Raw genomic sequence first — 17,353 nt, forward strand, 5'->3', positions numbered from 1 at the left:
GACATAATGATTGATTTGTTTATGTAGATAATAGTGACTGCTTAGTATCGGCTTAGAGATGATAGTAAGCCTTAGTGTTGCTAATATTCGTCACAATATAAATGCAGACAATGGCGCATTTTGCGTGCACAACAGCTGACTTATTTGACCTTAAAGAAAGTATTTTTTTTCTGGATGGCTAAGGGTTCTATAACAGCTGTTGTTGTTGTAGCTTTAATAAATTAAATTTCTTCAAAAATTTGCTATTTATAAAAAGGAACGGTAATATGTAACGGCTGGATAAAGAATAAATAATAAAGAAAGGCATACAGCACAACTTTTCGAAGAGTTCAAAATCAAGGGGACGTGCTAAACGTAATTTTTGGGAACAAAAATAAAATATTAATAAAACTCAAATAAGTTATTAACTAAGTGCCATGACGTGTACTACAGGCACCAGCTAAACATTTTAAATGCCAGCACACGAATCACCTATAACCTGCTTAGTTAATGGATTTGAGAAAAACGGCATATGACACGGACAGGGCGATAAGCAAATAAATTATTTAAATAAATAAAAGATGCAAGTTATGTCTACATCTTATCAACGTCAATAGCAACAGATGGTGTTTGAAGCAGGGGTAGTCATATTGAGATAATATTCATGCTTTTAATGAACTGAATCAATTGTGGCAACTAGGGGAAACCTTATTCATAAATGACATCCTTCAGTTTCTGAATTCCAATGGATTTGACACACAAGGGTATAAAAATGATTTATTACTCCACTCGACAAAACATGGGGCTATCTATCACATTTATTACTGTTGTGAAGCCAATAGTCACCTATGCTTCTTTAGTTTGACCACGCAAAGGACAGCTATAACAAAATCGAGCAAGCTGCATCGACTAGTTTTGTGAAGTTTGTTTGGTCCTTTTAATATATTTTCAGTGAGCTATTAAAATCTGTTATTGACTCAAGCTATCACACAGCTTTGTTATGAAAGAATTGCATTTTGAATATTTCTTAAATTCGACTTGGGTTATTATAGCTTGCGACACAGATATATGCGGATATTTGCGTTTGTATTTACACACATTAGCTTTTTTTGCTTTCTCCACTTGAAAATGCAAACATGCGCTAACAAATATAATAATATTTTATCACCATAGCAATGCTTTTTTATGGTTTTTTATCTTATACCGTTTTCACACAGAAACTTAATTGAATCACGATTCTATTTAATGAAATAATTAAGTTTCCCTTTGCATACAGGGACTTTTGCTTCATTGAGCGAACATCTGTAAGCAGCCCCAAACAAATACATATTTCGTTAGTTAAAATGGAAAGCAGCCGTTTCCTTCTTAACTATTAACACAATCAAAATAAAATGCATGCGGAACTACCCATAGATGTTGCACCTAACCAAATATGTGCCTATTTTCGAAAAAGCCTTATTATATTTTGTAGCAAATGCAGCGAAAATTAAATTTTGAATTTTTTCGTGTTTTTCTATTTTTCGTAAATTATTGAAAATAATTTTTATTTTTGATTGTCATTTGTTACATTGACAATAAAATTCTAAGCACAAAGCAAAACCGACTAGATTTTTCACTCCATTAGGCATTCAATAAAGCAATAATGAGATAATTAAGAATTTGTATTTTGTACGGAAGATTTAGTTCAATTAGGGCTTTAATGTAGAAAACTTGACTAATTATTTCATTAAGCCACTGAAAGAAATGGTGCTAGTGAAATCAACAAATCGGTTCTGTTGTTCTTGACTTAACGGAGATTCGGTGAAATTGATCGAATTATGGTTAATTCGACCGATTTCTTTGTCAAGCGAACAAATTAGTTTAGTCATTTCAACAGAAGAGAAATTGCCGCTCTTAAGTTAACAAAATTCTGTAAAATTGACAGATTCCTAATCAATCTTACTGATTTTTTGTTACCACAACTGAACTCACTGGTCATTTCAACAGCGATCAACAGTCAATACATGAGCAAATTTCAAAGAGAATTTTACGCTCACTGGCTCTCTACTTTGTATTTATGTATGCTGTGTACTATATGAATGCACATATTTACGTATGTATATGGCGGCCGCTGTGGTGTGATGGTAGCGTGCCCCTCTTACCACACCGAAGACCCTGGGTTCACACCCCGGGCAAAGCAACATAAAAATTTTAGAAATAAGGTTTTTCAATTAGAAGAAAATTTTCCTAAGCGGGGTCGCCCCTCGGCACTGTTCGGCAAGCACTACGAGTGTGTTTCTGCCATGAACAGATCTCAGTGAAAACTCGTCTGCCTTGCAAATGCCGCAACATAGGTACGCTCGTATAAAGCTGTCGCAAACAATTTTTTTTGTTCATTTGACTACTAAAACGGTCAACTACGAATCAACGATTTGTGCGCAGTTGATTCAACATCTTGTTGCGATGGATACAAATTGACAGAAATTTCGGTTGAATTGACCCGTATTTCGGTTGATTTTACCAGTCTTTTTCTTTCAGTGAGCCTCTGTGTTAAATTGGCATTTATCTCTGTATGTACATATGTATATGCATATAATTTGAAGTGATTTCAAAGAACTAGTAAAGAAAAGGTCAAACAACACTTCTAAAAGCTATTTGATAATATAGATATGTACATAATTACATTCACATTAGGCGGCGTCAAAAGAGCTCCCTTTTCAAATATATCACTAGAAATTCGGACAGAAACAAAAATTTCAAATTTCGTGTGGCGACTTATAAATAAAGGATGTGCATTTCTCAAAATAATCTTCAAATCAAGGTAATGTAATTTGCAACTTTGTTTCGTATGGTGGTGATACTAACTTTGGAAAACATAAATCATCCACAAATTTCCACAATACTTAATAAGTCGTTGGGTCAGGTTTGAGCTATATTCGATATTTAGTGAGTTTGTAAATCCATAAAAACTATAAAGCTCTACACTAAAATTGACATAGCGATAACGATATTAACGTACGCAAATCCGTCATTGAAAATGCGATTATATAAGCAAACAAGTGCGAAATGTTTGCACATACATACATCTGCCCTGCAAAAATTGTTGAATCCCAGCAAAAATTGCGAGTACTCCATGCATGCATGTAGGGAGTACTCGCTATGGAGCAAGCGAGTGCTCCAAAATTAACCACAATTCATATAAAAAAGATGGTCCACTTAACATTGCGACTGGACCATATACTCCAGCTCAGCATAACATGAGTACCCACAGTCCAATAAACATTATGTAGTGATTTCAATCGTTAAAAACGATCAATGATCGGCTTACAATATGTTCGTGTAGAAACATGAGTTTGTCCATTGCTACATTACAGTAAGTAAGTACACAAATAGACCACATGATCCAACGATTTTTACAGGGATTGTAATCACTACACGATGTTTATTGGACTGTGGGTACTCCATGGATTACTCTGATGTAATGCTGTGCCGGGCTATGTATATGGGCCAGTCCTAGGACATGTTAAGTGGACCATCTTTTTTTATATGAACTGTGGTTAATTTTGGAGCACTCGCTTGGTCCATAGCGAGTACTCCATACATACATGCATGGAGTACTCGCAATTTTTGCAGGGTGTTTAGAGCTGTGTCTAATTAATGCATATAGTTTGTTTGACGTCAGTCCCGCAGTTCCCGTAAAGCGAAACCAATAAATTTTTGTTCAAAATTAATTAAGTAGCGAAAAAAATTGGTACGAAGAAATAAATGAATTAAAAATCATGTTTATTTAATCACTAGCAGCTCGTGTAGGAATACTAAAATATTTGAAGGAATTGATACACATAGTGCTAGCGATAATTGGGTCAATGTTGATTAATAACGGCGATTGCTAATTGGTAGCAAAATTTATAATCAACTCACTTTTTTTTTATAAATAAATTATAATTTTTATACTTTTACGCAGATCTCATAGCAAATCTAAAGATAAAAGCGTTTGAAATCTTATGGAGTTCACACCAAGGACTTAAGAAGATGCAGATAGTAATGATCTAAAATATTCCCAAAGGGTTAAGAGGCATAGAATATGTCAGCGGTAAGGCATGTCTGTCTTTTGATGTCCTTAAGTGACGGCGGTGAGTCAGGATTGGCAGAACTTTAATCACTGCGAGAAGCTTCAAAAGCTGCCTGAGAGGAATTATATCCGAAACTTGGTAAACGCTTCACAGGGCGTACTCACATAATGGAGAGAAAAACTTCTGCTCAATCTCTGACGACGGCATAAACGTATCTTCATCCGAGTATAAAGAAATGAGAATGGAGATATCGCACCTTAAAAATATACTTGATGCCTGAAAACGACGGCAACGTGTAGATCCGTTTCAACTCGGAGTTGGTATAACTCATTCATCAACTCACAGGAAAACAATGATTGGAGGAGTGCATGTCTCCAGATTGGAATTGAAGTGTGCTCTGCTCAAACCACAAGAAAGGAACCATGGAATGCTCCATGTAACTAATCTGTAAACATTTTAGCAGAAGCATTATTTTTGAATTTTGAAAAATGGGCCTTTGATATACTCCATGTTATAAACACTTAAAAGGTATAACCATTGTGGATAAGACAAGTGTGATAACTTCTGCATAGACTGAGTCGACCCTATGCGCCGCCATATTGACCACCCTGTCAAAACGCTTAAAAAAAGCCATATTGAACATCCTGTCAGGCAGTAGACGGATAAGATATCACACTTGTTTTATCCACAATGGGTATAACTGTTCTCTCCTCTGGTCGGCCATGAGTTTTATTTTCAAGTTTTTGCACAATATAATATCAAAAACTTTTCTCACACAAAATAAAATCAAAAAGTAAACAAAGTAAAATATTCTATTTTGCTTTTTTTTTTTTTAAAAAACCCTAAAGACCCAAACACATTCGAATTTTACGTCGTTTTGGTGTTTACGATGCGTTAGCAGCTGACTTGCTGACTTTGAACACACACGTCTTTATTGCTATGCTCTCAATCCACAGGCAACGCGACGGGAACGCCAAAGCAACAGCAAGATTTGAAAAACTAACGCTTTTCAATGCCCCGTAAAATTTATTATTTAATAATAAAGTAGCTAACTTTAACACGCGTGAGGTGAGGATGGCGTGATAGAGAGTTAAGTGGAGGGGATGGAGCATGGCAAGAGGGAGACCGCCAAAGTTAGGATACATGAAACGAGCGGTCCAAGGTAGGGCGGGCATCCTAAGGTGAGATGTGTGGGAGGCTGATAGGATGGATGATGAAAGGAATAAGTATGTGTCCGTACGGCTCCTTGATGTTAGGGTTGAGGACCACTGCCCCCTCTTATACTGAGCTAGTCAGGGGACCCCAAGGAGCCAAACAACACGTGTACGTGACATATTTATATGAGGATCGTTGAATAAGGATCGTTGCTGACGATGGCAGTGTATGTGAATTTTCGCCTTTCCACTCGCCGCGCACGGCTGCACATAAGGATTTCGCCGCCATCTGAATATTGTAGGAGGCGGCTTAAACCCCCTTATATATGTACATATACATGAATTTTGCAATATTTTATTATAGGATGATCTGTCTATTCGAGATTCGTGTTTGGTTATGTATTTTCTTATATTTACGTTTCGCTCGACTATTTCTTTGGCCTTTCATTTGAGCTTAGTCACGGTGTGATCGCATGCATTGGGTATTATTTTGTTGGAATGCTTTTTATGAGTTTTTAAATAAATAGAGTTTATTTTGCGGACTCATATGCCAAGATAAGAAAATGATTTACTAAAGTGTATTTAGTTTATAGTTAACAATTAGTTTGTTGAGTTTACTTTTAAATGTTTGCTACTGATTCTCAGCATGTACATATTGGTCATACTTGTATATTTAATGAGTGATGGTGATTAAATGGGCGCAAATAATTTTTAAAAGCAGAGAACTACATTCGCACACTGTTGAGCATCTGAATAGTTACCAAATTTTGTTTCGTGAAATACTTTATCTCTTAATTGAAATGTTTGTTTCGCTCAAATTCTTTTCTTATAGGTATGTGTGCATTTTAAAATCGCTTTTTAGCACTCGCCGCGGTAGTGGTAAAGTGAGTATAGCGCTTGTCTACCATAGCAAAGCTTTCAGCTTTAAGTTCAGGAAAAAGTAACATCACAACACTTCAGAAGTTTTTTAAAACGGGATCGACTCTGAGCAGTGGTTAACGTGCCACATCCATACTTCCTGTCGACGTGGATTGATTTATCGCTACTTCGCGTAAATTTATTAGCACGTTACCTATTAGAACTAGAGGTTTACGCCGATCACTTAATCGGCGGCGGCGGCGCAGGCTCTATTATATACCGGCGGCGGCGGCGTACGCCGGTGTTCTCACTTTAAAAAGGTTGGTTTTCGATTTAAAAAAGGGTTTGCTTGTATGTATTTAAGGAAATCAACGTGTTGGCCATTTCGGAAAGATACGAGGTTTTTGCCTCAAGATCTCGCAGACTGTTCAAACATTTTCAGGAGTAGCTCCTTGCGTAGGGATTGTCCCTCGTTCACTTGCTCCAGAGAGGCTTCGAACCTAGCCCCGGTCTTTGGAATTGGTACTGCTGCGTCTGCTGAAAAGAAATAGAGATACATAAAATAGCCACACTTTTGTCTGCATATCCCGTGCAAAGCGTAGTTTCACCTAGGGTTAACTCCTAACAATCGTCGCGAACACAAATTCTTTAAATCATTTGTGGCTCCTTGGCGGCCACGCACAAAGTTGACTTACGGTTGCTATTAATGGTCTATTAATACTCATGAAACTCGTGGCACAGGGCGCCTCCAGTTTTTTCGGCTGTTTTTAAGAGCTACAATTCCCGATGTGCGAACAGTAGCAATCCCGACCACCAGTCGCTACCAGGCCTTCTGACCCTCACACCATATGCCAGCACAGAAGCTATAGGACTGCGACTTCGAACTCATACCTTCGTCGACGTCATTTTCCTAGAAGCTACAGGTGTAGCTGCGAAAACTTTCCAACGGATGCTTTTGCCGAGCTACACCAGAGAAACAAATTGAAACGTTAGGGAGTCCGCCCAAGGATGCTGTCATTGCTTAATGTGTGAAAATTTTATAATCCTCGGCGCATATTAAAATTTTACAAGGACCCTGGATAAAATTTTTAAAATGTAGACCGGAGTTTGTAGACGTTTGTGTTCACATCATTGATTTCAATAGTCTTCGTTAAATCAAAACGATATTTTAGAATGAAAGTCGACCGATTTTAAGTCGAATGATATTGAATGATGTTTACTGCTGTTTTCCGCCCTAATGATATAAGAGTTCATTATGGATGACCGCGTAGCTTCAGTTTTCAGACTAGTTCGACTGTCCACTTCGTTAGGGTAGTAGCACACACGGTCATTTTTTCCACTGTCTTGGGAAAGCTTTTGCTTCATCACTTTGAGTGTTCTTGCGAAAGACAAAGCCTCACCTGCTAAATACATATACATATGTGCCTACGTATTCACATTTGTAAAAGGAGCCGTAACGTGTAGGTGATATTTAAACTTGGTTGATAGGCTATAATCAATGTAATTAACTCCAAGGGAATAGTTTTGAATACGGCCGTCAACTTTATGTCAAACCGGGAGACTTGGGTGTTGAAGGATGAAGTGTTAAAATTAAAATTAACATTTCAGACGCTATTGTATAGTTTCGCAAATAAACAACAGATGTTTGAATGTAAGCCAAGTGATTTTTCAAACCCTTCTCATACGTACATATATTCTCAACTTAAGTAAGAGGTAAAAAACATTTCAAAGGAGTGTTTATGCCTCTAGAACCTACTAAAGGATTTTGCATCACTGCTTTCGCTTATTCTTTCAGCCAATCGCAATATAAAATTTAAAAAAAAATCCGCACTTTTTTGCTTTTTTTTAACAACTTGAAAACAATTTGAAACGCCTTGGGTATTTTTTTTTTTTGTTGGAAAAAATATGCAAAGTGATTATATAATTTTATTATATAACGTTTCTTTAGTGTTTTGTTTTAATAACTTGGTGAATTGGGTGATGCAAAGTCCGTGTTATGCTGACATCGAAAACACCTGTTTTTTTAAATAACTTTTGAACAGTTAGAAAGGGTTAAATTTCGCAATTAGTTTCTTATAACTGGCAGTGATGGGTATCCGTTGATACCACTTTCGACCATATACGACCAATTTTCGACTTGAACAATAAATGGCCTAAACAGTCTTAAACGAGTAGAAAATATAGTACCGCGCCGGACGCCGCCGCCGCGCCGATATTTTTGACATTCGGCGGCGGCGTGCGAAAAACGACTCTAATCGGCGGCGGCGGCGTTTATCGGCGGCTTATATCTCTAATTGGAACACCCTACATATGAAATCAAAGCAAAAACAATACAACTCAGAGTGGACTTCGAAAAGGTGGTGTGATATTTTCTCTGAGCAATTACAGCTGTTCACAGTTGTATGGGCGCAGTGAAATATATGTACCATAATATACCATCATTTAAACAAATACAAAAAAGATATTGAGCTTTATAGTAAATCAGGGTACATTTTTGGATATACACAATCATTATTAAAAGGATACAAAAGTCACATCGATTTTTCAGTGACTTATGTTTATGCAACATTAAATTTAACCGGTTATGGAAAATTCTGCACCATTGTCTAAAAGCTGCAAGGACGAAAAGGGCAATTAGATTGTACTTTTTTTGCTTTACTGAAGCGAATTGAACGGTAAAAAACTACACTAAACGATTTTGTTTTAAGAGATTTTGGGTTTTTTTCATTTACGATTTGTCTACTGATATTACAGTGCACACTCGATAATATAACATCACCATACGTGAGCGGTGGATTATTTTTCTCTCTATATAAAAAACCTTTTTTTCTATTGTATAAAATAATACATCGCGGCCTGCAGCACCATCTGCAACGTGTACCATGAAGACTTTCAAATTAGGTAGGTAAGATTGGGCTGTTTATAAAGACCTGACCTATAATAAATGTCCATAATTTAAAAGAAATCGTTTGACGATGAAATGAACACCCCCAATTAAGTACCACGACTTATAACCTCGTCCACAACAACAACAACAACAACCTAGAACCCAGCTTAATTGTTGTCTGGATATCTGATAATACTGCCACCTTGGCGGCTAGGGAATTTACCTAGCGATACCAGAAGGTAATGTCATAAGCCTCAATCCTTTTATGTTTAGAGTTATGTACAACTCAGTTAATATAATAACGATTTTGCTGTTGTTCTGCGACTTTCCTGCTTGATGGATCATATGCAAATCATGGCCCCCCTTAATTTCTTCTAAACGGATTGACCGGTCTACCGCACAACATCCTCTTACCACCGAAAACCTAGTATGTATAGATGTACGCTCCGGCCGGAGCAAATTCTCTTTAATGCTTGTTTGTCCACCATGAAACTTCTGAATGGTGTGTATGTGAGATTAAGAAAAGTGAATGTTATCAATTAATAACTACGCCCACTTTTCATGGATTATTGTGTCAAAAAGTGATACTAAATTAATCTACGATACAGGTCACAGTATACAGTCTCACACCCAATCTAAGACTGCGTTCATTTTTTTTGTTTTCTTCTCTACCGGAACTAGAGATTAAAATCAGGGATTGCAAATAAATGTAATGGTTAAAATTTAAACAAAAAAATCATATCACTTGTTCGGGGCTTAGAATTTTCCAGCGGTAGGCATGCATTTCGTGAGAAGCGACTAATATCCACAGACTCGAAGGTTCGACGAGTCAAAAACCGTGACCGAGGCAGTCGGGCAAGCACGGTGTACATATGTGGCAAAATCTGCAATTGAGGGGATGTGTGGAATAACGGTATAATTAAAAAATCAATCTTTTGAGAAAAGTGAAAAAAACTTAAGAATACAGGTAAAAATAAATTTATAATAATCCTACTTGGTAAGATTTTAGATAGTATTCTTTGATAAGAAAAAGTAATAAATTTTATATATACATAATTTTATTAGAAAATGGATAATTTCTTTTTTTTTTTGAGTTATACCGTTATTCCATAGATCGAATATCAAATATTTTGATTGAGATATTTTATTAAACAAAGTAATAAATACATTAATAACCATTGTTAAATACATTATATTCTATTATTTAGAAATGCGTATAACTATTTGTTATTTCTTTTTGGTATTTTTAGCAATCTTTTTTTACTACTTTTATAATTGTTTACCTTTTTTCTATTTTTAACAATGAGGTTCTCTGTCTGCTTAGTCGTTTTTGAAACCTCTTCAATTCTTTTATTTTTCAGTTCTTTCTGGTCTACGACATTGAATATATTTCCATACCATTTCGGTGCTTCACTACTGCAAAATTTTATTAGCGAATTATACCGCTTTTCCGTAAATGAAGCTAATATCTTTGTTTAAATATCACTATTATTTTCTAAGATTAATATGGTATGTGTATGTAATCGTGTTCTTTTTATTTAGTTGATTTATGGAAAAACGGTATAACTCGACTTATACCATTATTCCACATATCCCCTCAATTGACTATTGGAAAGTGTTTTTGCAGTTACAAACAAAAAACAACGACTTAAGAACACCAACGTGATCCTTACTACGCAGACTATCGATAAATGGATTTTACTTTTATGAGTTTTACTATAAATGAATATAGTTAAACAAAACTAAAAAAACACGATCGAACTAAAAAGTTAAACATAATTTTCAAAATCAGTTTAAAACAATAATAAACGAAATATACTATTATTGGCAAAAAGCGCCCACGAATATTTCAAAATTATACTAGTATTTTCGGTCATTATTGTTTTAAACTTATTTTGAAAACTATTTTTAACTTTTTAGCTCGATATTTTTTAGTTTTTTCAAAACTATATTTATTTTTCACTTTTATTTTCATATACTATAAAAGAGTTTGGTTACAATTTCAACGATAATGACATAATGACCATCCTTTTATTGTTTTCGCTATATATGTATTTGTTCATTGGAATGAAAAGAAATTTTTTAAATTTCGAATACGGCGCCCTATTCCTATTCCATTTTAGTAAAAAATCAGTTAATAAACGGGCCAATGAAGTTCTTCCTGAAATAAAAATGTATACAACTAAAAGTTTAAGAAAAATTTTGAATAAAAAATCGCACGATTGACTTTAACTGAACTTTTGACAGAACTTATGTCACCCCACCAAAAATAACTACTACTTCCGAGCGAAGAATCAAACACAAAATATAATTATTCCAAAGCGATTTTTATAATTAAACTCATACATAACTGTTACGATTCCTCATTACTCAGCCTTGCGATCAAATATCAAAATTCAAAAGTTTGGCTTTGTTCATACTATCGCGTGTACTCTGTTATGTGCGCATGCATTTGCACATACACATACATATGTACAAATAGACATTGTATATGCAAATTTACTGACATATCCAGATACTGAATAATAAATCCTTTCTGTGAAATATTTAACAAAATGAGAATCGATTTTCACTCAAATGTATTAAATTCACTACCTTTCACTTTTTTTACATAAATCACTTTCACCACTCACCTTATTGAATTTTTTGCTATGCAGACGCTCTAATCCACTAATTTTGCCGGGCACTTCGCCATCATCGGTTTTACTCAAATTTTGTACACAATTTGAATTTTGGAAATTTTCCTTTGCTTCACTCATTATGCTATAATTTCTTTGTTGTTGCTTTTGTACGCTATTGTTGTAGCTATTTAAAATATCTAAATTGTAATTTAATTCCTGTAGGGCTTTGGAGGATAATAATGGTGGTAATTGGTTATTATCTTCTTTATTCTCCTTCTTAACCGACAATATTTGTTGCTGCTGATTTTGCGTTTGTAATGGCAAAGATGACTGCTCGGCGGCGATTCGGCTCGTACTGATTTTACTCAATTTCGCTATACCATTTGACAACTCGTATTCGACAGTTGTTGTCGTTGTTGTTATAGCTGTCGTATGATTATTACCCGCTTGACCACTATTTAGGTGGGGAGCATAGTGGGTTGGTGTGGAGCTACTTAAATCAGCAGCAACAGCAGCGTGGCAACAATGTTTTGTTGGGGTATTTGTTGTAGATGTACCGCTTGGGCATTGTTTGTTATTTATTACGTCATCAATGTTGTTGGTATTATTGCTGTGTGTATTGTTTGTCAGCTGTGCTCCAACACAAGCAACAGCTGTTGGTTGCAAAGCCCCACTATCTTTACCTCCATTGCAATGACAGCTGTTGGCCGTAGCGGTTGATTGTTGTTGTTGCCAATGCTCATTCACTGGAATTGTGGTTTTGTAAATTAGGCCTTGTCGCTGTCGCTGTTGGCGATACTGGTGTTCGTGCGGTGTTACCTGTCCATTGGAATTGTTGGCAGTTGGATAAAGCGGTGGCGAACTGTGCGAATAAAAAGTCAATAAATAAACAGTTGAGACAAACATACACACATACATAAATCATCCAACAAAAGCTTTCAAAGAATTTGTTTTAATTTTTAGTGCGCTCTCATGCTAATTTGCTCATATATGTATATTCTTTTGTGTACGTACATGTTGGTTTGTGTGCGAAAACCCATACATAGGTTTGCAGAACATACATATATACATACATAGTAATTATATTAAATTACACTCATGGTTCAATTATGTACAGGTTGGCTCATCTCATCAGCTGATTTTATTTATGTCATTGCATTGTCGAAGGGATTGTCAAAAGGAGATGGCAAACTCAAAATGAAACCAACCCATTGGCAACATTTTACTTACACATACAAAAACTGCTAAGTTTTACGTTTCCATTCCATACCATTCGCATCAACTTCAATACACAGATTTTGACAATTTGAACAGACATATTTTGTTGCTTTACAGATGAGTCAACCTGTATATAGTTGAACCATGATTACACTATGCAACAAAATTGAAATTCTCGTAATGTTGCACTCTTATCTAAAGTCTGAATTTTCTGGTACCCCTAAGTTTTTTTTCGAGAACGTAGCGAGCATATTTTAGCTGTCGTCAGCCACCGAGAAGTGCTGAAATGAGATTGAGAATTTTCTGACGATCTACGAGCTGAAAATTGACAGCGAAAAGACTTTGGGAAGAACGATCATAAAATAGCTTAAGATAATTTTTGATGGATGCATAAGGGGTTAATAAGCGCAAAACAAAGCTTTATAGCTTCGAAGCTTCCGCAACCCAATTGTCAACCTCACCTACGCGAGGGGTATCCTGTTACAAATATAAGTCCTATCATACACATATTGAACAGGCGAGGCTGTGGCGACCTCAAGTTCCTCATGGAACTAGGGGGTCGGGGGTGGGATGGCCTAGAAGGTTTAATGTGGTCATATTAATCGTTCCCGAGATGGTCGGGTTTGTATTTAAATGGTGCTTGTTACCGGAACGTACCGGATCTACATCCGGAAAAGGTCCATCAACCTCGATAAACCTCCTCAAAATCTTTGGGGTCTGTTTTTATCGCTACAACAACAGCACTTATGGGCATAAAAAGGTCGACAATCTACTCCTGCAAGATAATAGAAAATTAATGGTATTCATGCCACATTTTAAAATTGTACAGCGTAATTTATTAAAAAAAATCAATGAACATAAATTTCTTTTAAATAGTTTATTTGTTCTATCGTTAAGAATCTCGTATCTGATTCCTTATCTTTGTTTGGTAGTAGCATTAGGAGCAAAGCAATAGAAACTAGTAAGGAAGGCTAAGTACGGGTGTTACCGAACATTAAATACTCAGCTGCCAAATTACAGCTTGCAAAATCTTTAAATTACCTTCTTTTAAAATTCGGCGGCGCCACGCCCATTGTCTAAAATTTTACTAATTTTCTATTCTGTGTTATAAGGTCAACCCACCCACCAACTTTCATCCCTTCATCCGTCTTTGGTAATGAATTAACGCACTTTTCCGGTTTTTCGAAATTTTCGATATCGAAAAAGTGGGCGTGTTTATAGTCCGATATCGTTCATTGGCGTGTTTATAGTCCGATTTCGGTTGTTCTGAGATGAGTGCCCAGGAACTTACATACCAAATTTCATTAAGATACCTCAAAATTTACTCAAGTTATCGTGTTTACAGACAGACGGACGGACGGACGGACATGGCTAAAAAATTTCTTTTTTCGCCCAGATCATTTTGATATATAGAAGCCTATATCTGTCTCGATTAGTTTATGCCGTTACGGAGTACCGTTATGCGAACAAAATTAATATACTCTGTGAGCTCTGCTCAGCTGAGTATAAATAGCCATTTACATAAGAATACACAAAAGTAACAATGCCATCATTCAGAATGATGCTATATTTTCAAAACTTATGCAAATCTAAATCATTTGAGAGCTTTGTTTAAATAATCTTTTGTTTGAAAGAACAAAGGTTGGATGCTTAGTTCCCCACCACGATTACTTGCATATCTTCTTTTGTCTTCCTTTAATGTTAACATAAATGGTAATAAAATTAAATTAGTAACTATACAGTGCAACAGCCCAAGTGAACCCAATCATTTTAACAGACCTCCTTCCATCCACTTCAGGCCAGCAGGATCTCTTACCTTGGGTGGTGTCCCCCCAATGCTTGCTGAGCTGACTCGAGGCCCATCTATTCAGAAGCCGACCACCAGTGGCCAGCGGAATCCCGCTCAATTGTACCGATACGGGCTGAGGGATCCGCTTAACAGTTGCCCGGGATATCGATGCAATCGCTAGCGAGTTCAGGCACTCCCAGAACACTCTCGATCGTATAATAGCTGAGCTCAAGGCCTTGATAGCTGCTTGGCTACCGACTAAATTATCATTTGCAATTAACAAATCATTAAAAAGTAATTAAATTAATTCCTTTTTAATTACATTATAATTATTTAGTTTAGCGATATGCTTTCTCCGGTTATTTCTGTTTGCAAATTGCATCTAATTCTGGCGTGACAAACTACAAATACCTATAACAAAAATATGTGTGTAGGTAAAAGCAACGACGTTTATATTGACCTATATTGATCCTATAAGATGAGTTATCAGTTGCTTAACATAATATTATCGGCTGCATTATGCTATATTTGAACGTACTTCAAAACAAGAAAGTATACGCAAAATGAAGGAAATGTCGCCTGTCAAGCTGAAGGGAAGTAAGTACCTCACATAGACTGAATGAGTCCACAGTGTTACCAGATGTTTGTTTAACGACCAAACTGAAAAACCCATCAATAAACAGGGCACATGGTATAAAACAACTCTGTTCTCTTGGCAACTACTTCAAGCTTTCTTGAACCTATGCCACTTGCTGCTTCTAGATCTGACAGTTGTATCACTCCTAACAGCTGGAGTAGCAGCTTGGTAAGCGCAGGGCACGAATCAAAACTACTCTTCTACATCTGCTATTACTGACTAGGCATAATTCTGTGGTTGTAAGCAATAATCGCCTAAGTCCTATCAATTTACACGGGACTTAGGCGATTATTGCTTATGGCCACAGAATTTAAAACGTGTGTCGTTGCGCTTCAAGAATACCGTAAAATCCGTCAAACCACAACTCATCAATCAACAAATCACAACCTTGCTGCCATATGAGTAAAATTTTGTTTCGAATTCTCTCAATTTATGTTACTTTAATTTCGAAAACTCTCAATGCGCCCATTTGCATACATTTGTTTCTTATATATAATTTTTCTGCATAATCAGAGTTGTAAATTTATCAGTTTCAAATTCTATATACGTTTAAATGACTTTGTATATATGTATCTATTTCGACATACTTTTTCGTATGGCGGAACGATACAAGGTGGCAGCATGGTGACATACGTACAAACATAAATGAAATTTCCATGTACTTTGTTTTTGTAAATTCGATGGACAAATGTCAAAATCGTACTGCGCCGGAAGTTGATGTATCAAATCAAATAAAAAAAGTTTATAATCCCATGCTGCCACCTTGTATCGTTCCGCCATGCTTTTTCGAAGATTGCATTATATAATTTTTCTTCGCGAATATTCTTCTCATTCGATTTGTAGCAAGCGCAAGAGAACACCAATTTTTGAAGGCGTCAAAAGGCCTGAATAAAATGGAAAGTGTTAATGATTAATAAATATTTGTTTTAAGTAAGATACAAATCGTCGTCTACTTTAGTTCGCCTACAACGTGTGATGCCAGAATGCAGAGTTAAGTGAGCAGAACCGTCAGGAGCCAACAGCCTTCAATTATTTAGGGTCAGAGAAACTTTGTTAGTCGACACATTACAGCCCCGCGCTTGGGTACACGCCTTTCCCGCTTGGTCACGCCTTCTCTCAGTCTCGCCTTATCTGATTGGGACGTCTACGGAGCAAGCTTTAAGAGATTCGCCAATTTTAGTTAGCTCGGTAGGGTTACTCATCAAGGTATGCAAAAGGATTGTGACGATAGAGAAAGGGAAAGAGTCAACTTTCTCAGCATTATAGTGATTTCTAAAGCAAATATCGTGATTAACAACAATGTGTTCTTAATTACAGTGATTTTCATCCATCACCATTGTGGATAAGACAAGTGTGATTACGTCTGTATATACATATATGTAATACTCCTATATTGCTAATAGAAAATGCTCGCAATGTGTTTTGGATGCGAAATCAAAGCAAGACAGCCTATATAATTTTTGGGATTGTAGCAGCATAAGTTTGACAAGGAAAAACTTAAATTTTGGTACATTCGATTATTGAATACAAAAACAAAAACATGTAAACAGCAATATATCGGCACTCTGATGTTGGGGAATGTACTTAGCTTTTTGTAGCAATATAGAAGTAGTACATATATGTGTATAGACGTCAAAATTACAAATACAACGGAATATCTGATTTTTAATTGACTATCGCGGTCTCTTTCTGTATCTCTTTCCGGCCTTATACCCTGCCATATTGAACATCCTGTCAAAACGCTGCCAAAACGCCAAAAAGTGGGCATCGAAACATCCTCTCAGGCATTTGACGGATAAGACACCACCCTTGTTTTATCCACAATGTCCATCACTGTGACTGAGGAGCTATGACAGCAGAGAAATATGATCTAAATATCAGTAACAAGCCAACCTAATATAAACGCACGCAAGTCATTTTCTATCAAAAATGTCTCATGCACATACAACTTGTATTGCTGCGTGAAAACCTAACTCGATTTCCAATTTTGTTTTGCGTGACATTTACATGCCAACCTAATAAAACCGCACTGCGTTTTTTTAGCGCACGCAAACAACCGACGTTTTTTGCCCAAACCCAAATAAGCATGCGTTGCGACAATGTAAAGCATGTGTGCAAACGTCAAATCTAAATGTCAAGCTTGAAACACAATGCCCTG

At 36.2% G+C, this 17,353-nt stretch overlaps 1 protein-coding gene across 2 annotated transcripts in view; it reads right to left on the reverse strand.

The window, feature by feature from the left end:
- Positions 1–17,353, reverse strand: part of LOC137238345 (NADP-dependent malic enzyme-like) — a 41,994-nt gene that overhangs the window by 11,705 nt on the left and 12,936 nt on the right. For both annotated transcript variants that reach the window (XM_067763211.1, XM_067763210.1), the window contains exon 2: positions 11,564–12,413. In XM_067763211.1, the coding sequence (XP_067619312.1) occupies positions 11,564–12,413 (850 nt within the window). The remainder of the gene's footprint in view (positions 1–11,563; positions 12,414–17,353) is intronic.

This window comes from Eurosta solidaginis, chromosome 1 (assembly GCF_040869045.1).
Source record: "Eurosta solidaginis isolate ZX-2024a chromosome 1, ASM4086904v1, whole genome shotgun sequence".
In the NCBI taxonomy this organism is placed as follows: domain Eukaryota; kingdom Metazoa; phylum Arthropoda; class Insecta; order Diptera; family Tephritidae; genus Eurosta; species Eurosta solidaginis.